We start from the raw sequence: 22693 nt of genomic DNA, 5'->3' as shown, positions 1-22693 counted from the left end.
TGATATTATTTATACTGTTAAAATCTAAGAGGCTAACAAGGTAGTTCAGCAAGTAAAGGCAGCTGACGTCCCCAAGCCTGATGACCTGTGTTTGACACCTCTGTCACACACAAGAACTCATATGGTGGAAGGAGAAGACCCAACTTCCTCAATCACCCTGACTTCCACATGTGCGCCACCCCAACAATAAATAAGTAAACGTAAAAAATTATGCCAAACTCAAGCGAAGAAATTCATTTTGAAACAAGTAACACACCTAACGTATTGTTGGAACAATAAAATAATAGGTTCAAGACTTAGAGACCATTCTCCCCATACTTAGCAAATGACACATGCATGGTTAAAACGCTGCTGATAGACTTTACCCGTCCTCCATACTGGAGCATAGGTGCCGGAAGTACACGTCCGGTTACGTGGGCCATTTCATCCCGGACTTTAAACTGGAACTCCTGAACGAATGGATCGGTTTCATAATTTGCACTTCTTACCTAACAACAGAAAAGGTTTGTCATTATTCTCAGACTGTCCCTGAACTGCTTGCCTTACTTGCTAGGACCTCCACCTTTTACTTCAGTATGGCAACCATACATTTTGTCATTAGAATCAATGGAGCCCTGACTATAAAACAGAGAATATTATCCTGCAGACTCTGAGTCAGGGACTGTGGGAAATCTATGAACAACTTGGTAATTTATTCAAAACTGAAATGTATATATTAGGTTGAATAATACACTTAACTATTTGACCCATGAAAATGATCATTTTAAATAATTAAGCTATTTCAGGAGAGAGAAAAACACCTATCTAAAATGGGATAGAACCTCTGTTTGGCCAGGTGGTGGTGGCGTACTCCTTTAATTCCAGCACTTGGGAGGCAGAGGCAGGCAGATCTCTGTGAGTTGGAGGCCAGCCTGGTCTACAGAGCTAGTTCCAGGACTGCCAGGGATACAAAGAGAAACCCTGTCTTGAAAAACAAAACAAAATAAAACAAAACAAAAAAATAAAAAACCCAAACCCAAACCAAAAATCCTCTATAATTAGATGGGCACAGCTTAATTAGTCAAAATAAAAACAGATAGAAAGTCAGCATCAGTTACAGGTTATTTTTTTTTGTCTTTTCGAGAGATTATAAATTTTACATAACATATTCATGCATATAGTCAAAGAAAGAATATGTGGTTGTCCAGCGTTGTATCTTACTCTAAGGTATGCTATTAGCTATTTTTCAAAGCATATTTGTCCTCAAGACAATTTACAAAGAGAAGGCAGTGTCAAGTCTGGGTAAAAAGTGTATTTAGAAAACTATATAATCTAAATACTTAAACACAATCTTCCTACAATAAGTAGAAAAAAACACTTTCTAAATTAGGCAGTAATGAATTTTTTTCTTCAATCCTGTCAACCACTTTTGGTGTCTGCTAGTGTCTCTCTATAATAAGGTTATAAAGAATACCAAATAGCATCAACTATATAGACCAGCCTGGACTTGAGTTTAGAGATCCACCTACCTCTCCTTCCTGAATGCTGGGATTAAAGGTGGACATGCTACCACTGCCCAGCCACATAAATCTTTTAAAATTACTATTATTATTATATTTATACTTTTATGTATGAGTGCTCTGTATGTCAGAAAAGGGCATCAGATTCTATTATAGATGATTATAAGCCACCATGTGGTTGCTGGGAATTCAACTTGGGATCTCTGGAAGAGCAGTCAGCGTTCTTAACCACTGAGCAATCTCTCTAGCCTGCATAGATCTTTTATAATCTGTATTTTACAGAGACATAAATAATGGTAGTCAGGTTAAATAAGTAGGTGCTATAAATGACACCCAATAACAGTGAGAGGAAACAAGACTTCAAACCCAAGCCTGTTCTTTTAACCACTGGATGACACTGAACAGTTAAATTGTAATGAATGAGTTAGAATTGTTAGTTACAGAGCTTTTACAGACAGAGGTGTTACTGTCTCTTTCAAGCTTTAGAAGACTTTTAACAATGTATTATAATACAATTAGACAAAAATCTAGGGTGAGACTCACTCTTTATTTTCCTAACTAGACAGGATGTAATAACTACCCTTCACCCTTTATAGAATTATAAGGCAAAAGGGCATTTTTGTTAGCTTACGAAGTGGAGACTTTTTTTGTGTCTGCATGAATGACTGATATATGAGCATTCTGTGCATGCTTGGCGTCTGCAGGGGCCAGAAGAGTGTTGGATCCCTGGAACTGGATTTACAGGCAATTATGAGCCACCATGTGGGTGCTGGGAAACAAACCTAATCCTCTAAAACATCAGCAAGTGATTAACCGCGGGGTCATCTCTCCAGTCCTGAGAGAATTTCTGATCTGTTTTTTGTTTTTTTTTTTTTTTTTTTTTTTTGAGAATGATCACATTTATTTGGAGCCAGTTTTCCCCTCTTATGTAATTATTATAGCTAAGACCACATGCAGCTGGGCAGATGGGAACTGCTGAATGGAATCTTGGCATTCCTTCCATTCCCCTCGTACCACTAGCACTAGTCTGTCAGTCAGTCCTTACTACACTCATTTTGGAAAGATATAGCTCACAATTTAAGACTTGGGCTTCTAGAATCAGAAGTATGGAACAGCCCAGAACCTGGATCCCCCAACAGAGGCCTATGTAGGGGGTTCAGCAGGTTCTTGGTCAGGTAACAGTGGGCACACCTGTGAGGCCCATGACCTAGAGGTATATCTGTTCTGTCCAGGCCAGCCTTGGGACACTGAACCAGGCCATGTTTCTTCCTGGCACAGCTGGGCATTCTGCCCAAGGCTCATACGACAGGCAGCTTAAGCCACTCATCTTCCTGAAACCTCCTCTGTGCACATCAGCTTCTCTTCTACCTCATGAGCATGTGCAAGGCCATTGGATGCCCTAGGCCAGTCAACAACTAGGACAGAGGTGGTCCCACAGCGGGGCTTCACTGAGTGTCAGGCTGCTAGTCCCTCAGATGTTCACAGTTCAGAACACTGAGCACAGACATAGCCTCTCTCCTCTCTGCCATCTACTGAAGCACATGGAACAGTATCTGTAAGGTCTCTAGGAACGGTGTGTGCTGGATAGGTTTCTGCCAACTTGACATAAGCTAGAGTTATCTGAAAGGAGGGAACCGCAATTACTTCTATAAGATTGGGCTATAGGGCATTTTCTTAGTGATTGATGAAGAAGGGCTCAGCCTGTTGTGAGTGGTGCCATCCCTGGGTTGGTGGTCCTGGGTTCTGTAAAAAAGCAGGCTGAGCAAGCTATAGGGAGCGAGTAAGTAGGCAGCTCCCCTCCATGGCCTCTGCATGGGTTCCTGCAGGTTCCTGCACGCAGGTTTGAGTTCCTATCTTGACTCCTTTGATGATGGACAACGATATAAAAATAAATATTTGTCCCCCCAAGTTGCTTTTGGTCATGGTGCTTCATCACAGCAATAAGATACAGTGTTTGTCTTTCACTCTTATGTAGCTAAGGCTGAGCTTAAACTCAAACTTGTTATATACGGCTGAAACTGGCCATAAACTAATCTTCCTTTCTGCTTCCTGAGTACTGAGACTGCAGGTATGTGCTACCTTAATAGTTCTATATGATGCTGAGGATTGAAACCATGGCCTTTTGTGTTAGGCAACACCTAGTCCCTCAGCTGTGCATTTGACAATAATTATCAAACTGTTTTCAATTTTTGGTTAATAAAACGACAAAAACTGCTTTAAAAAACAAAATATGTAAAGTAGCATTAAAACTTGAGCAAATGTTAGGTGTGGTGTTGCATGACTTTAAACCCAGCACTTGGGAGGCAGAGATGAGTTTGAGGTTAGCCTGGTCTACAGAGTGAGTTACAGGACATCCAGGGCTGTTACATAGAGAGACTCTGTCTTGAAAAACAAACAAACAACCCCCCCCCCCCAAAAAAAAAACTTCTGAAAGTGCTAGTCAATTGTTTTGGGGAATATATTAACATTTATTGATTCCCCCTTGTTTGATTAGACGGTTTAAATGATATTCAGGGGAGAGTGATACAAGATCCAGGTATTCCTCAAAAACAAAACAAAAAAACTTCACCCCATTTTGAGTATTCTATCAGTTTACTTGAAAATATTTTTATTTGTGTGTGTGTGTGTGTGCTCAGCGTGTATGCAGGTGCCCATGCAGTCCAGGAGATAGTGTTAGATTCCCTATACTAGAACTACAGGCACCTGTGAGCCTCCTGAGGCACGCCCTCTCCCACAGCAGCACGTGCTCTTAACTGCCGAGCCGGCTCTCCAGCCTCAATCTATTTATTTACTTCTATCTAGCTTTTAGAAATAAACAGGTAATATTGTATATTTTTAACTTTAAAATATTTTATCATAAAAGTAATGCAGGATCTTCATAGAAAAATAGGAAAGAAGATGTCTTGGAGGGTACAGTTCCTGCCCCAAGCTTGATGACCTGAGTTCAACACCTGCTCCCCAGGACTCACATGAAGGAAGAAGAGAACTGACTCCAGCAAATTGTGCTCAGACCTTCCCAGCTGTGCTGTGGCACACGCATGCTCACACACATACACATGCACACAAAATAATAAATCACAATTAGAAAAAAAATAAGAAAGAAAATAAGGGGCTGAAGAGATGGGTCAGAAGTTAAGAGCACTGGGCTGCTCTTACAGAGGTCCTGAGTTCAATTCCTAGCACCCACATGGTGGCTCCCAACCATCTATAACAGGATTCGATGCCCTCTTCTGGCATGTAAGTATACATGCAGAACACTCATAAAACATAAATAAATAGGATTAAAAAAAAGAAAAGAAAAGGAGTCAGATGGTCGTGGCACACACCTTCAATCCCAGCACCAGGATGTAGAGGCAGGTGAATCTCTGAGTTGAAGGATAGACTGGTTTACAGAGTGAGTTCCAAGATAGCCAGAAAGAAAGAAAATAAAAGTCTCTTATAATTCTATTGTCCTGAAACATCATTTTAAAGATGTTGATACAAGTCTACTTCATCATTTCCAAGGTCCTATATACTAATATAATTTTCATGTAATGTGTAACAAGCATTTTCTAGTTGCTGCAATCTCTTAATGATAGTAATTTTATTAATTTTATCTGTTGTGTGAATACATAACAGCACCTGGAATTGGGAAGTGGTAAGTCCCAGAATGAATCAGTAGTTAGTCAGCTGGGACTGCGCTGTCTGTTGGCTTCAGGACTTATGTAGCTAACTCCAGAAGTCCTCCTTAGGTTCTATAACACAGAAGATGCTAGACCTTTGCTCTTCTGAGTATCCCCATTCCAGAGTAAGACAAGTGAGACTAAATGTGGTTCTGGTAATGGGCTCTGTCTCTTCCCCAGAGCTCCTGATGCTTGAGAAATGAAGAGGTGACTGTATTTCCAGCCTTGGTTTGGGCAGTTTCCTCAGGATTACTGGGACTGGACAAGCTGCTGCTTGCTGGCTGTAGGCCACACAAAGGCCTGAAGTGTTTCTGAGCACCCAGAGAGTATGCTGTACTTAATTCCTCAGGAGTATCTCTCCCGTTTCCCTGTGCTCAGGGTTTCCTGGGAGAATTTAGACAGCAATAACCAGGCTGTCTTCTCTGTATTTCTTTTTCCTTCTTTCCTTATTTTTGGAGTGTGGTGGATCGAAAGAAAATGGCCCCCATAGGGAGTGGCACTATTAGGAGGTATAGCCTTCTGGAGTAGGTGTGGTCTTGTTGGAGGAAGTGTGCCACTGTGGAGGCGGGCTTTGAGGTCTTCTATATGCTCAAGCCATCCCAGTGAGACAGACCACTTCCTGTTGTCTGCCTATCAAGATGGAGGAATTTCAGCTCCAGCACCATATCTGCCTGCATGCCAGTATGCCTCACCATGATATTAATGGCCACTCCAATTAAACGGCTTTCCTTTAAGAGTTGTTGTCAGGGTGTCTCCTCACAGCAATAAAAAAGTTAATTAAGATATAGAGACAGGGTCTCTCTGTGTAGCTCTGGCTGTCCTGGAGCTTGCTATATAGACCAGGTTGGCCTTGAACTCACAGAGATCCCCTTGCCTCTTTCTCCAAAGTGCTGGGATTAAAGGATGCTCTACTATTTCCAGTCTCCTCTGTGTTTCTTTTGCAGTAGTAATCACTGTGGTTTGCTTTTGGGATAAAGAAGTTGCCAATGTAATAAAAAAAAAACTTGCATTTTCCATTCTGGTAGAATGTGACATTGTTCAGGAGGTTATTCTAGCCATTATATATCAGCAAGATGGTTCCTCTTCCTGGAACACCAGTTGAGGGGTCTAGAGCAGCAGATAGGTTTTTGTTCTGTTTTTGGCCAGGAGTCTTGTAAAATCCTGTGGAGTAGCAATGTGAAGTTTATCAAGTGACAAAGTGACACTAACATCTTGTCCCTCTCTTCTATAAGACATAGGGAGCCTTGTATTATTGAAACCGGTTTATTATTGCAACAAGTTGTTACTCTGTAGTCTAGGCTGGGTTGGCCTCCAACTCATGGCAATTCTTCTGCCTCAGCCTCCCAAGTGCTGTGATTACAAAGCCCAGTTGTTTGTTTGTTTGTAGATAAGGTTGTCTATGTAGTCCAGAAAGGCTCAGAATTTAGAATGATTCCCCTGCCTCAGCCTCCTGAGAGCTGGGACTATAGGTATGAGGTATATAGTTGTCAGCCTGACACTAGTAGCTAAGAAATTCTAGACTGACTGCTAATATTATATAATTCGAGCATTTCTCATTATAATACAAATAATAATGTTTCCCCTTTGCCTGTCTTTTAGGTGAGGGTTCAGTTAACTATATTAAAACATTGGTTCTGGTGAGTCTGTTCCCTAGATTTAAATGGTCTAGAGTTAAATTAAAAGAATCAAACCCTCTCATATAGCTTACTAATGTTTACTCCTCTCTCACACCATAGATACCATCATAATACCCCTTTCTGTCTTCTTTTTGAGATAAGGTCTCACTGTGTGGTTCTGGCTGTCCTGGAACTATCTCTGTAGACCAGAGTGGTCACAAACCAACTCACAGAGATCTGCCTGCCTCTGCCTCCAAAGTTCTGGGAGCCACCACACTTGCTCCATGATCCCTTTTAGTTCTGACAGTTCATAAAATGGCAATATGGCATCATTTGGTAAGGACATGGTTTTTGAGTAGCTCACCCTAATACACTTTAAATTCCTATTTCTAGAGTCATGTACTAACCAATCTGCTAATTTCCTCTTGTCTATCTGGTGCAGATCTTGCTGTTGCCTTAATCATAGTAGAAGTCTGATTGTCGGTTAGTTTCTTGATACATCGTTGCCCAGCCACAATATTACAGACCTAGAAATAGAACAATTCATACAATGCATATATTTGTGTTAGAATTCACTCACTTAATGCCAATCATGTTAAATATAATTTTAAAATCTACTTTATTAAACCATTTCTTTTACTATCATGTCAAATAAAAGAATAAAGAACAAACTACACGTGATTACGCAATTATAATTAGGTAAAGGGTACACAAAAGGATCAAAAGACTAAAAGAAGGGGCTGGAGGTTAAGAGCACTGATTGCTCTTCCAGAGGTCCTGAGTTCAATTCCCAGCAACCACATGATGACTTACAACCATTTGTAATGAGATTTGATGCCCTCTTCTGGTATACAGGCACACATGCAGGCAGAACACTGTACACATAATAAGTAAATAAATCTTAAAAAAAAAAAGACTGAAAGAAGCATAGCAAAAACACTAACTGGTAGAGCTATAGGTGAGCTTTCTTCATACTGTGTTGGCTAGTTTATGCCAACTTTACACAAGCTAGAGTCATCACAGGGGAAGGAACCTCCTTAATTAGTGATTGACGAGGGGGTGCCCAGCCCATTGTGGGTGGTGCCATCCTTGGGCTAGTGGTCCAGGACTCTATTAAGAAAGCAGGCTGAGCAAGCCATGGGGAGCAAGCCAGTAAGCAGCACCCCTCCATGGCCTCTGCATCTGCTCCAGCCTCCAGGACCCTTGAGCTCCTGTCCTGACTCCCTTTGATGATGAACAAAGTGTAAGCCAAGCAAACCCTTGCCTCTCCAAGCTGCTGCCAGTTGTGATGCTTTATCGCAGCAACAGGCACTCTGACTAAGATATATGCTACTTTATTTAATGAAATTTTAGGAAAAAATCAGAATTTAAAAATTGTTCAAATTCCAAAATAAATGTGAGATTCAGATACATCATAGGCCATAAAAGACCCTAGAAGAGTGGTGAACAGAGCCAGGGAACTGACTCTGTGGGTCAAGTGCTTGCTGCATAGGGACCGAGTTCAGATTCCTAGCACTGATGTAAACAGCTAGGCATGGTGGTGCATGCCTATAACCTCAGAGCTGCAGGAAGAAGGGGAACAGGATCCTGAAGGGTGGCTGGTCAGCTAGCCCAGCTCAAATAGTAAGTTCCAGATTCACTAAGAGACCTTGTCTCAAAAACTAGATGGATTGCAATACAAGAAGGCTCTTGATGTCCTCCTCTGGCCTGCAAGCACACGAGCACGCACACACACACACACACACACACACACACACACACACAGAGCGCGTGCACGTGCACACACCCATACCCACACGTGTGCATGCACACACTCACGTGTGCACACGCACAGAGAAGGATGAACAGAAGCAGCCATAAGCAGTTAAAGACATTACTTCTAGCGGCAGGTACGTGTGCTTCTGCTCCTGCCCCACTTGCAGACAGGGAAGGTGGGGGTACTTCAGCTGAAGAGCGTACTTTTCTCTGAAATATTGTGCTACAGTTCTCTCCACCGTCTGGCCATTTTCTAACTGCAAAGGAAAGCTGGAAAAAAGAAGAGCTGACATGAGCAACCCTTGTCCTCGTGTGAGCTAGCAAACTACCAACCCCTTACTTAGAGTGAGCTGCCTCACATCGCTGTGTGGGAGACACCAGCTTTTCTTACGTTTGATGGCTGGCGGGCCTTCTTGTTACATTACAAACACGGTATTTCCGTCTCATTGTTCCACAATGAGTCACTTCAACCTTCAGACCTGTTCCCAACAAGAAAAATGAAGGTTACAGAAATTTCAGGAAAAATACTTACCCAGGTTGTTCACTACTATAAAAAAATCTCAGTTCTGAGCAGGCAGAAAATCTGTGACACAGCAATGTGATACCAGGAAGTTTTACATATGACATTGCTAGTAATCGTTATAACAATGACTGGACTTTTTAATGCCAATTACTTTTCTTATTCAGTCAAGCTCTGTATGGTAAAAAGGAAAATCCTATGATTTGCTAAGCCCAAAGATCAAGGGACAAAGTTCTTCACTAGAAAAAAAAGCATTTACAATAAACTCCAGAATGAGAGCCCAAGTATTTAAATAGCCCCTCGTTCATAGTGAGTGACGAGCAGAGCCTCATAAAGCTCAAGAAGGAAGTCTGTCATACATTTATGAAGCAGGCAGGAAAAAATCAGGTCCTTTTATCAGCACTAGACTGTCAATTTTATTAAGCATTTTCAATTTATTCATTTTTCTTCATTTATTAATTTTTCTTAGCAATAGTGGCTACTAGAATGGAAGCTAAATAATTCTTAATTCTCAGAAATATTTTTGTGTGTATGTGTGTGTGTGTGACCATGCACAAATGAATGTAGAGGTTAGAGGACAACTTGCAGGAATTGGTTCTTTTCTTCCACCATGTGGGTTCTAGGGACCAAACTCAGGTAGCCAAGCTTGATGGCAAGTGAGTTCGACAACTGAGTCATCTTGTCAACCGTCCAAAGAATCCTTTTGTAGTTTTGGAAGCAGGATCTCTCTATGTATCTCTGTCTGTACTGGAACTTGCTCTGTAGACCAGGGTGACCTAGAACTCACAGAAGACCTACCTGCCTTTGTCTCATGAGTGCTTGGATTAAAGGTGTGCGCCACCACCCTGGGGATCCTCCAAGTAATTCTTTTTTATTTATTTATTTGTTTGTTTACTTATTGGTTTTTCATGACAGGGTTTCTCTGTAGTTTTGGGGCCTGTCCTGGAACTAGTGCTTGTAGACCAGGTTGGCCTTGAACTCATGGAGATCTACCTGCCTCTGCCTCCTGAGTGCTGGGATTAAAGGCGAGCGTCACTACCGCCTGGCTAATTCATTTATTTAATTTTATGTGCATTGGTGTGAGAGTGTCAGATCCCCTGGAACTGGAGTTACAGACAGTTGTGAGCTGCCATGTGGGTGCTGAGAACTGAACACGAGTCTTCTGGAAGCACAGTCAGTGCTCTCAACCACTAAGCCATCTCTCTGGCCCCCAAATAATTCTTAAAGCAGGTGATATTTACCTTCTTATGGAGTTACTGACCTCTTTGAGAATCTGATGAAAGCAATAAACTCTCAGTAAAATGTATACATATAATTTATCAACTAATTTTTTAAAAGATTTATTTATTTTATATGCACTGGTGTTTTGCCTATGTGTATGTCTGTGTTAGGGTGTCAGATCCTCTGGAACTGGAATTACAAACAGTTGTGATCTGCCATGTGGGTGCTGGGAATTGAACCTGGGTCCTCTGGAAGAGCGACCATTGCTCCTAACCACTGAGTCACTTCTCCAGTCTGTAATTTTAAATATTTCTAGGTCTTTGTAGTTCATTTGTGAACTTTGGTGATTCAAGGATTCCAGGCCAATTCTAGAAAGTAAAGAAATGGGCTTTAAATCTTCAGCTGAAGAAAAAAATTATTTTTTCAGGTACTCAGGGCCTTGTGTATACCAGGCAAGTGTCCTACCACGAAGCTATATCCTCCGTGGAGCCTTTACAGGGTCTTGCTGAGTTACCACAGTGGCCTTGAATTTATCTACCTTCCCCAGTCCCCAATTGTGTGGGATTACAAGTGTGTGCCTCCATGCCTGGCATATCAATTGACAGTCTTCAGGAAGTTTCGTATTTTTATTTATTTTTTGGGGGTGAAGGGAACAGTAGTCTCTATGCAGTCCTGGCTGTCCTGGAACTTGCAACCAGGTTGCCCTTGAACTTTCAGAGATCCCCCTGCTTCTGCCTTCCAAGTGCTGGGATTAAAGGCATGTGCCACCATTCCCAGCAGGGTTTTCTTAAGCAGTGCTGAGAAACAGTGTGCTGAGATAATGTTTTATGTTTGTGCTAACATGGCAGTCATTAGGAATTTGTTATTGATTACATGGAATGTAGCTAATGTGCTTGAGAAGTGGAAGTTTAATAAAATTAGTTACACAAACTCCTGGCTGCCATATTAGCCAATGCAGTAGCCCAGGAGGTAACAATACAATAGAACATAGAAGGAGTTAAAACATAAAAGCTATTCTTCACAGAAAAACACGTCTAAACCGAAAGTTTAGCCTGGCTCTGAAGAGTGAGTCTAGAAGATTACAAATGAAGGAGTTTTAGTTTCTGAACAGAAATTAGGGTTATTACACTTCAAGCAATTTCACTTTTATATCTGTAATTCCTATAGTGCAGTAATTCTCATCTGAACGTGATTTTGCTCACCTCTGATCCTGGCCATTGAGTAATGCCTTGGAGAAGGTGTGTGTGTGTGTGTGTGTGTGTGTACGTACGTGCGTGCATGCGCGTGCAAATCCTGGGTCATGACACACATTAGGCAAGTGCTTCACCACTAAGCTACACTCCCTGCTCCAGGAAGACTTCTGTGACTCTTAAAACTAGGTGATATCACTGGCAGTTGGTGAGTAGGGGCTGGACACTTCCAAATATTCTAGAAAGTGCAGAATTGTACCTTCCAACTCAGCAAAGATTTATCCAGTATAAAATGAAAGAGAAATCTTACCACAGTGTAATTTGTTTTCTTGCCTAATTATAGTACTAAATATAAAGTACATTCATAGTAAATGATATTTTCTTTTGATATATCAGGACAAATTAGGATAGTAAATGGTTTTTCTTTAAAAGTATTCTTAATAAAAAATCAAATCACTAAGAAGTAATTTTTCATTATAACTACATTTCTAAAATTATTATTTCAAATATTTATTATGATCAAGGAGGCCAAAAAAACCATAAAGGAAGGCCTTATGGAAATAGCAATAATATGAAGTAAGCAGCATAAAAATATTATGTTTGGGGGAAAGTAATAAAATAAGTTTCTATTATTTGAACCAGTTAACTATTTATTTTCATGTTTTCCCCAGGATTTAAAAAAATATAGTTTTATATAAAATATTTTTATATAAATGAGGTTCTACAAGCTCATTAAACAAGTTTTTACTGAAAGCAAATTAGTGCTTATAAATACATAAAATTATTACACATTTCCCCCAATATTCCTGTTGTGTAAGTCCCAAGAATTACTGTTAAAAAAACCACTCCTGGGGGCTGGAGAGATGGCTCAGTGGTTAAGTGCACTGACTGCTTTTCCAAAGGTCCTGAGTTCAATTCCCAGCACCCATATGGTGGCTCACAACCATCTATAATGAGATTTGGTGCCCTCTTCTGGCCTGCAGGCAAAACACTGTATACATAATAAATAAATAAATCTTTTAAAAAATTTTTAAAAATTTAAAAAACCACTCCAAAGTTATTACTAACTAGTTGAAAGTAAGTTTAACTAGAATTCAATCATTTATATTAATTTATATTAATTATGACATAATTTATGACACTATTTAGTAGCTATCATCAAATTCCTTATGTAAGTTAAATCTTAAACCCAAACATCACTGAACACAAAACTCTTTTTTTTTTTGAGTTCATAGGATAGGAATACGTGATGTACTTTAAAGACCCCTCTTTTTAAAGACAGTCTTCTTGACTTTGAATGGATTTAAATATCCTGGTTTAGATACAACCCAGATTTTCTACCCCAAATTTAAGATCATAGGGACCTAACAATTAGGCCAAGTCCAGGGGCTAGCAAAAAGTCAAAATTATAAAGAATGAAATAGATAATTCTCTGCCCAGGTCCCTCCCCAAACCCTCCATCCAACCAAAATGTTCGGCTTTAATAGACATTTAACCTATAAACTTGGCTTTACCTTCACTATCACATCAACTTTATAATGCTTTCTAGTCAATTTTTCAGTCATTTCTTTGGGCCCCTGAGCAGTTGCAGTTAGGATCGAGTCCATGCTCTTCGGGCAGCAGTTGAATCCTTGTTCTGTACATCTTGTATTTTCTGTGATAGAGTGGTGATATGAGTTGATTGCATAGTTACCGCACAGTAATGTAAGTGATTGCATGGTATCAGAGGTGGTAACTAAGCAGCAACTCCACTAGAAACCATGGCATTTAGATGATCACATATATAATGGCAGGTAATGCACGAACCTCCTGACAGTGCTAACTGCAGTTAAAACAGATCATGAAAGGACAATGATATGGTTGCAAAACAGTCATCTTTAACAGTGTCTTATTTTGGCACTTCTAGGGCTTGAGATAGATGGATGCTCATTAACAAAACAGGAAGGGCTTTCCTTTCAATGCTTTGTTACAATGACCGTCGCCTTTCTGTTGTTACTGAATGGCAAAGGATGGATGATAACTGAACAAGCAGGATGTATTCACCTACTCTAATTGATTTGGGGACTGAAAGATGTTCAGTGAACAAACTTGAATGCTTCCTTCAAACCACAAGCTGAAAATTATCTGCAACAAATAGGTAAAATCTTAAAATAAAAACAACATAATTATTTCTGTTTATTTACAATGTAGCATTTAATATAAACAGTTTGTTACTTCTTATTAGACAATATCTGGTTTTCCTTCATGACTACATACTACACTAAACACAGTGGGGTTACAGTTTACTTGAGGATTAGATACTAAAGCCATAAATAAGGAGGGAATTGTACACAATTAAACAGATTTTTTAAAAATCGCTGAAATTGCTGATAAACCACAGTATGCATGGTTTTATGCACTTAAAAATATACAGAAGGAGCAAGTATGCACAGAATATAATATCAGAACACTATTAAAGTGATTTCAATTTGAGGGACCATAGATACAACTTTTTCAGTGAAATAAACATATGATGTAACACCACTGTAAAAATCTTAGCTACAAAGATAGCCCCTCTATAATGCATGTTACATGAAACTGGAGAACTCTATATTCTCAAATTCCAAAGTCATAAGATTTAAAAAAAAACCTGTAATTTTAGAAAAATAATGAGATCATTAATCAGAATATGCTCAAAGAGTGAGTCAAATTCTAAAGTTAAAATATTTTAAAGATAAGATTCTTACTTGAAAAAGATCGTATTGGAGAAACATTTTCCCAGGAGACACACTCATCTCTCCAGCTAGTACGGAACAGTGTTCACAAAAACGAAAACATAGCTGGATTGCTCAGCACAGTCTGCATCCAACCACTACCTAAGAAGCTACAGCAATGGATCTGATGTAATATTTTATAATTAATCTATATTCTATTGGACATATCACACAGATTGATCCTAATTATAAAAACACTTTAATAGAAAGTTTGCTCATCCATGCATTTTATAGTCAGGCTGTTTTAAAAAAGCTAATTAGTAACAAACTACAGAAATGATGTCTGAAAGTATAGTCTTCTAAACAATAATTAACTCACCTTTTATCTCCTTAGTGAATTTGACCCGATGAGAATCAGTCAGAGGTCTGGGTTGCTCATCAATGTTATGAATGTCAAGAACTTCACACATGAACTGAATTACAGGTTGTGCTTTGTAGAAGGCAGTGGCAGAAACTAAGAAAAAACACAAATGGTAAAAATTAATTTCAGTAGCTTGTGAGTCCAGCTCACAAAACAACCTCCCATGGTTCAGGTTAGAAGCCACAGCATAGTGAAAGGAACTTAGAACATTTTCTTATCTGAGGGGTTACAGAATAAACTCAAAACACATGCTGTTCAAGTCATGTTCTTTATCCTTCTGCCTCTCTGATTCTCTTGTACTAATTCTGTAGTTCTGAATCTTTTTCTAATTTGCTGTTTCAATTCTCTCTGCTTCTCTGCTCACCTAGCTTAAATACACTTTTTACAGGAGGCTTGAAGTAATAATAAAAAAATTACAAGTGTCACATCTCAAAAGCACATTCCTTTGGGTGAGCAGTAAGGGCAGAACCCTTTACCATGGCAACGCAAAGCTTCAAAGTTTCTGAAGACTGTGTCCAGAGGGCGGGCACATGGTGCCCAGTGAGATAGGCTACGAGACATAGTTCTTTTCTCAGCTAGACTTAGCAAATGAATAATTGGCATGATTTTTTAGGCTTCTTTGTGCTAATAACCTCGGTTAGACACCTGCAACTCTGACTTTGTGCATAACTGTAAAGTTTAAAACTTATGATCCATTTACAAAAACCTTTAGTCTCGTCTGAACTTGCTCTGAGGTAAAAATGAGCTAATTGTGTGCATTTTGTCTTAGACTGAGGAGAAATTTGCTATTTTCTTGTGTTGGTCTGACTAAAAAGAACAAAGCAGGCTTTTAAATGCCTTGAAATCCTCGTGAGACAATAGATATAGTCATGAAACATATCATAGCATATTTTCTACATATCAAGACCATCTTCCTGACCATCCACAGATATATGTGCCCAGTAAATGGAAATTTTTAACGAGATAAACATACAAGCAGTGGTAAAACAGCCAAAGCAGTTCTTAGGAAAGAAATGAAGAGATCACGAGAGAAATTACAGACAGACACAGTTATCTGCAGCCAGTGACCCCAAGGCTTTTGCAAGTGGGGCTCCCCATCAGAGAATCTCTCATCTGGTAGGTCGGCCTGTTTAACACTAGTTGTCACCTGCTGTATACTCCCATGGCCTCTAACAAATTAATATTTAAAAACGCAGAAACTTCATCATAAGTTTCCATAATTAACTATGTACAGTTAAAAAATGATCCCTTATATGAATTCCTATAACATATATTATACCCCCAACACATACGTGTGTGTTTTCCAAAATAAAGCAATTTGATTTCTGAGGTATAAGAACAAAAATACCATAGTGTTTATAATCTACCTCTTTCACCACAAGTAACTATTTTCACAGTGAAGGCTTCTATGAAACAAGAACTTGTGAAGCCAAAGAATGTCCGAGTTCTTTAGCAGAGAAGAGAGTGGATAATTTCTCAAACAAGGCTTCCTATGCTACCATGTTACAGTTTCTTCTACAGAGAACACATATTACCTTTTAAGGACTTAAGAAAACAGTATTAAACCCAAGTCACAAGTCATACCAGGGGTATCTGCCAAATGATCCTGAGCAACTGGGGGCATTATTTTAAAAATGGTTTATCTCTGGGTTTTGGAACTACAAGATGGTTAGTAGATCACACATCTCCTTTTCTTCTTCTTCTTCTTCTTCTTCTTCTTCTTCTTCTTCTTCTTCTTCTTCTTCTTCTTCTTTTTTAAGACAGGGCTTCACTTTGAAGCACTTGCTAGCCTGGCACTCAATACAAAGCCCAGGTTGGTCTCAAATTTAGAAAGACACACCTCCCTCTAATCCCAAGGGCTGGAATTAAAGGTCTATACCACTACATTTAACGTATTTTTTAATTAAAAAATTATGGATGTATATGTGTCTATGGGAGGGCATTGCATTTGAGCATGCAGTGGCCTCAGAGGACAGAAGAGAGCTTGAACTCCCTCTATCTGGAGTCATAGGTGGTTATGGTGTGTATGTATTATACACTGTACACTTGTTTTTCATACCGTTTAATTAGTTCAGCACATGCTGACCTGGGTTACTTTTAAAAACAGAAATAAACAGATAAGAGAGATGTATCACGAAGAGCATGCTCTTTCATGTTTGCTTTAACCCTAAAGGTGGATTTTCTTCTCTGGGTACCACCAGTCCCACGTAATGTTTCTCAAGTCACAGCTGAAACGACCATACAAACGTCCTACAATGACTTCTATTGCATTTTCCTGTCACCCTGCTAATCGCCTCATCGATTGCCATCTTCTAAACTACACACAACAACACTGACATTTGGCACGAATATTAAGTCTTGTGGTACAGAGCTTAATGGTTGGGTTGAAAGGGCAGGCCTCCCACAGAGGAGAGGAGTGAGGGGAAACTGCAGCTGGGATGTAAAATAAGAAAAAAGGATTGGCTACAATCAGTGCACAGGGTCTTAAGTAAGAGTGACTTTGAGTGATAAAAGATCACTGGGGTCCCTTGTGGAGCTTTCAAACTTTTGTTGTTGTTTTTAAGACAGGGTCGCATAGAGTCCAGGCAAGCCTCACTTGCTATGTGTGTATGACCTTGAACTTCTTTGATCATCTTATTTCCACTTCCCAAGTGCTTAGATCACAAGCCTGCAGCACCATGTCTGGTTTATGTGGTACTGTGGACTGAACTTAGGGCTCTCTGTGTTCCAGGCAAGCATTCTATCCATTGAACAACATCAACCAGACCAGCTGTCCCACCCCCAGCTGATATTATAGGCATGTATCATGGTGCCAGATGATTCCTAATACTTCATAAGCCTATATGTATTTTATGCCTTCTTTCCCTTTCACAAATAAGCTAATTACTCTTGAAAAAAGTTAATAGCATTTTAAAACTCTATTAAACAAATATACAATAAATATATGATATCTATTAACCAAAAGTTCTATGTTGACATAAACCTAAAACATAACATAAAAGCATGGGGGCTGGAGAGATGGCTCAGAGGTTAAGAGCACTGGCTGGTCTTCCACAGGTACTGAGTTCAATTCCCAGCAACCACATGGTGGTTCACAATCTCCCTAATGAGATCTGGTGCTCTCTTCTGGCCTGCAGGCAAACATACAGGCAGAATATTTTATGCATAATAAATAAATAAATCTTAAAACAGAGGGAAAGCATACAATAATTTTTAGAAATAGTGGTCCACAAAAGCACTTTATAGAACCTGCACTTCTGTAATTAATATTCTGTAATTAATATTCTTATTGTACTAGGGCCAGAAGGGGCCTCCCTTAATTTGATCAGTCTAACAAAACACCATGGTAAATCCTACTTTGTTTAATGCAAGTTACTAATTAGCACGGTAAAGCAAATTAAGAGAAATAAAAAGTAAAAATGGAATAAAATGGAAAACAAATGATTATTCATCAGTGTAACTATAAAGAAAACTACTCTGTAGATAAATTATTAGAATTCTGCCAGACTTAAGCTTACAAAAATAAGTTGCATTTTTACATACTAGCAATCAACTCAAAATTTAATGAAAAAGATATTCTTTGCAACCAACATATTTTAAAATGTATTTACTTATTACACATGTGTGTGTGAGGTGCATGGAGCATGTGTGCATGCCACAGTGCAAAAACTTGGTAGTCCAAGGACAGTTAGCAAGAGTTGGTTCTCTTCTTCCAATATGTGGGTTCCGGGTATCAAATTCAGGTCAATAAGTTTGGACACAAGGGCCTTTGCCCAATGAATCCTCTTTCTGGCCCACAACAAAAATTTGAAAGTACTTGGGATGAAGTCTAAGCAAAAAGATATGTAAGAATTACAGAAGTAATAGGTATATTTAATATAGAAATATTGTAGAGACACTCTAACAATAAAATACCCTATCCATGTACATTTATCCTCAGATTTATCAGCATATTCAAAACAACTACCAATAAGACCAAACATGTGTCAAATAGGATGCAATGGTTATCCATGAAAATCAAGAAACTAATACTACAATTACCTTAAAGAATAAAACAAAGAAAGACAATAAAAGAATGAAGCAAGAATAACCATGACCACTCTAAGAAAAAGACATGGGGCTCAATGGTTAAGAGCTCTTGTTATTCTGGCAGAGCACCCAGGTTCAATTCCCAGCACCCACATGATGGCTCACAGCCATCTGAAACTCCAGTTTTAGGGGATCAGATGCCCTCTTCATGGGTGCCAGGCACACACATGGTGCACATATATATATATGCAGGCAAAGCAGTCATACACATAAAATGAAACAAGTAAACCTGTTTGTTAGATTTTGGTTTTTGAGGCAGGGTTTCTCTGTGTAGCCCTGGCTGTTCTTGAACTTGCTCTGTAGACCAGGCTGGTTTCAAACTCAGAGATCTGCTTGTCTCTATCTCCTAAGTGTTGGGTTATAGGCATGAGTCACCACCACCTGACTGGATCCAATTATTTTTTTCAAAATGTTTATAACTGTTTAAATACAACTTATTATTTTTTTCTCCCCATTAACTTGAAATGCCACTTCAGACGTTTACAGACTTTCCATAAATACACAGCTGCTTTGTTTCTAGGCTCTCTCAGAGTCATTCATTAGAACTTTTTTATTTTTCTTTTCTTTTTTTTAAAATTGATTTTTATTGAGCTCTATATTTTTCTCTGCTCCCCTCCCTGCCTCTCTCCTTCCCCCTTCAACCCTCCCCCAAGGTCCTCATGCTCCCAATTTACTCAGGAGATCTTATCTTTCTCTACTTTCTACTTCCCATGTAGATTATATCTATGTAAACCTCTCTTAGTGTTCTCATTGTTGTCTAGGTTCTTTGGGATTGTGATTTGTGGGCTATTTTCTTTGCTTTATGTTTAAAAACCAATGAGTGAGTACATATGACAATTGTCTTCTGTGTCTGGGTTACCTCACTCAAAATAATGTTTTCTAGATCCATCCATTTTCCTGCAAAATTCAAGATGTTAGATTTTCTGCTGTGTAGTACTCCATTGTGTAAATGTACCACATTTTCCTTATCCATTCTTCGGTCGAGGGGCATTTAGGGTTTTTCCAGGTTCTGTCTATGACAAACAAAGCTGCTATGAACATAGTTGAGCACATGTCCTTGTGGCACGACTGAGCATCCTTTGGATATATACCCAAAAGTGGGTCTTGAGGAAGGTTGTTTCCTAATTTTCTGATATTTTTTATTTTTGAAGACAGGGTTTCTCTGTAGCTTTGGAGCCTGTCCTGGAACTAGATCTTGTAGACCAGGCTGGCCTCGAACTCACAGAGATCTACCTGCCTCTGCCTCCTGAGTGCTGGGATTAAAGGCATGCACCACCACTGCCCGGCTCATTAGAACTCTTAATTAATTAAGAAATTAGCATGATTTGTGAGAGAAGACAAGGGCCAGCAAGCTAGCTCAGTGGGTAAAGGTCTGCCACCAGGCCTGAGGATCTGAATTTCACCCCAGGAGCCGCAAGGTGGAAGGAGAGAATTGACTTCTCCAAGTTGTCCTCCAAGTTTATTCCCCCATAAATAAAAATGTAATTAAAAAGATATGGGATCTGCAAGATATTCATCAGTGTGGCTATCTTAGGACTAGAGAGGGAGGGGGAAGTGGGGAGGGGGAAGTGGGGAGGGGGAGGGAAAAGGGAAGTGGGGAGGAGGTGGAAATTTTTAATAAATAAATAAATAAATTAATTAAAAAATAATAAAAAATACCAAATTGGACGATGGAAAAATAATAAAAAAAAGATATGCGATCCACCTAAACATCAATCAACAAAATGAGATAATTTTTATTATAAACACATGCCAGGTAGTGGTGGCACATGCCTTTAATCCCAGTACTTGGGAGACAAAGGCAGGCAGATCTCACGAGTTCAAGGCCAGCTTGGTCTTCACAGTGAAGTTCCAGGACAGGCAGGGCTACATAGTGAGACTCTGTCCTGAAAAAGCAAAACAAACAAACGAAATTATAAACACATATATAGTACAAATTAAAATAAATGAGAAGGCACCAGAATTCAGTTAAATTGAGAAATACAGAAGTTAAGGAAGTTTGAGAAGATTGTATCTAGATAGACAATTGGAGAAAAAAATTATCAAATTGGGCAAGGAGATTATAAGTGAGTTCAATTTGTGAACATAATGTATTACTGAGTTTATTATGGCTAATTTCATTAAACTTTTATAAAATATCCTAAAATCCACATAGTAGATTTACTCATTGATAGATAAAACTGTTTTGTTTGCTTTTTCCTAGTGCTGTGAACGGAAGCTAGACCCATACACGCTAGGTAAACGCTCTCCCACAGAGCTATGTTCCCAACCCAACTTTTTGCTTCTGTTGGAAACTTATCCTTTACTCTTCTCACTTATTGTATGTTTGTTTAATTAATTAATTAACTAATCAACTGACTGTGCTAGGGATTAACTCAGGGCCTTGGGCGCACTAAGCAGTGCTTTATGAGAAAACATGTTTAAAAAGCTCGGTTAAACTGAGCGGTGGTGGTGCCAGCCTTTAATCCCAGCACTCGGGAGGCAGAGGCAGGTGGATCTCTGTGAGCTCAAGGCCAGCCTGGTCGACAAAATGAATTCCAGGATGGGTGCCAAAGCTACAGAGAAACCCTGTCTTGGAAAATAAATAAATAAACCCAGTAAAGAAAAAAAAATCATTCTGACATCGAAAAAACAACACAAACAGAATGAAAGAAGGGTTGGAAATCAAATCAACTTGCAGGATTTTGAGTCTAACCCAACACACACTACTTTTTCGAGTGTCACTTACGTATTTATTTAGTATGGTCCTTGGAATTGAACCTTTGGCTTCATACACGATAAGCAAGTGCTATACCACTGACCCTCATTTCTAGTCCTTTGAGCTTCTAATTATTCATCTGTTAAAAAACAAACAAAAAACTTCTGGAGCTAGAGAGATGGCTCAGTAGTTAAGGGAGCTCACACCTGTTCCAGAGGACTTGAGTTTGGTACCCAGAGCTCACATCCAAGCATAACTCCAGATCCAAAAGATCTGACAACTTTTTCTGGTATCTGGATACTCATAACAAATCATGGCACATATATGCATATACACAGGCATAAATATAGACTCAGAAATAGAAATAACATATTTCTCAGAGCACTGGAAATTACTAATGCAAGGCACCCACTTTGTGCCTGAAATATGGTAGCAATCCAGAGCAGCTTTTTCCACTTCTGAGTAATTTTCTACTCATGTCATTTGCTCACTGATCTACTGCTCGTAGGCAGTTATACTATCAGTGTACAGTAATTATTTGTACAATAATTCTTTGAAGACACTGTATGTAGTCTCATGGAAATGAGATTAGCTTGTTCACTGTACCCAAATTGAAACATGGGAGGACTGGGGGGGGGTACAGCTCAGTGGTTAGAGGACTTGCCTACTATGTACAAGTCCCTGGATTTTGTTCCTAGCACTGCAAAATAAAATACAAGTAAATAAATCAGACACAACAGAAAAGTACAGATGAAAATAAAAAGTAATTAAGTATTTGCAACATTTAGTACCAAGAATGTCTGGATCAAAATTAATAGTCAAAAATATCGCAATATATGATGGATTCTGGCAAAAAAAATTGATCACAACTATAATTTAATGCTAGGCGGATATTGCTGGGAGGGATCCTGAAAGGTTACAAGCTACAAATACTGCTTGCCCCAATTGTGTCACTTAAAAATGAACCACTAGGGGTTGGAGAATGGCTCAGCAATTAGGAGCACCGATTGCTTTTCCAGAGGACCAGTGTTTGACTTCCAGCACTCACACAGTGGTTCACAACCATCTGCGACTCCAATTCCAGGGGACCCAACACTTCTGACCCCAAGAAACACCAGGCATACACTTGATGCACATACATAAATACAGATAAAATACTCATACACACAAAAAATAACCAAAAAAAGGCTAAAAAAACCAAACCCAAAACAAAAAAGCAGCTCATCTTGCTAGTACCCTAGATGCCTCTTTCCTAAAACCTTTCCCAAACCTAACAGTGCACTCTAAAGAAACCACTTTTCTTTTAAAACTTCTGATTAGTGCCTTCTT

General features: G+C 39.2%; 1 protein-coding gene, 1 non-coding gene and 1 pseudogene across 5 annotated transcripts in view; all 3 read right to left on the bottom strand.

The window, feature by feature from the left end:
* Positions 1–22693, bottom strand: part of Ago3 (argonaute RISC catalytic component 3) — a 112197-nt gene that overhangs the window by 38814 nt on the left and 50690 nt on the right. For all 4 annotated transcript variants that reach the window (XM_048434409.3, XM_048434410.3, XM_048434412.3 and 1 more), the window contains 5 exons: positions 14536–14670; positions 8924–9011; positions 8655–8802; positions 7185–7304; positions 366–488 (listed from right to left, as the gene is read on the bottom strand). In XM_048434409.3, coding sequence (XP_048290366.1) covers positions 366–488; positions 7185–7304; positions 8655–8802; positions 8924–9011; positions 14536–14670 — 614 coding nt within the window. The remainder of the gene's footprint in view (positions 1–365; positions 489–7184; positions 7305–8654; positions 8803–8923; positions 9012–14535; positions 14671–22693) is intronic.
* On the bottom strand, positions 2951–3074 carry LOC125400555 (small nucleolar RNA SNORA17). The gene has a single exon (XR_007231994.1). It is a non-coding gene; the product is annotated as a small nucleolar RNA SNORA17 (small nucleolar RNA).
* Positions 14410–14515, bottom strand: LOC146895177 (small nucleolar RNA U3; annotated as a pseudogene).

This window comes from Myodes glareolus, chromosome 3, assembly GCF_982192425.1.
Source record: "Myodes glareolus chromosome 3, mMyoGla1.1, whole genome shotgun sequence".
NCBI classification, from domain to species: Eukaryota; Metazoa; Chordata; class Mammalia; order Rodentia; family Cricetidae; genus Myodes; species Myodes glareolus.
This window is presented reverse-complemented; position numbering and strand designations above follow the sequence as displayed.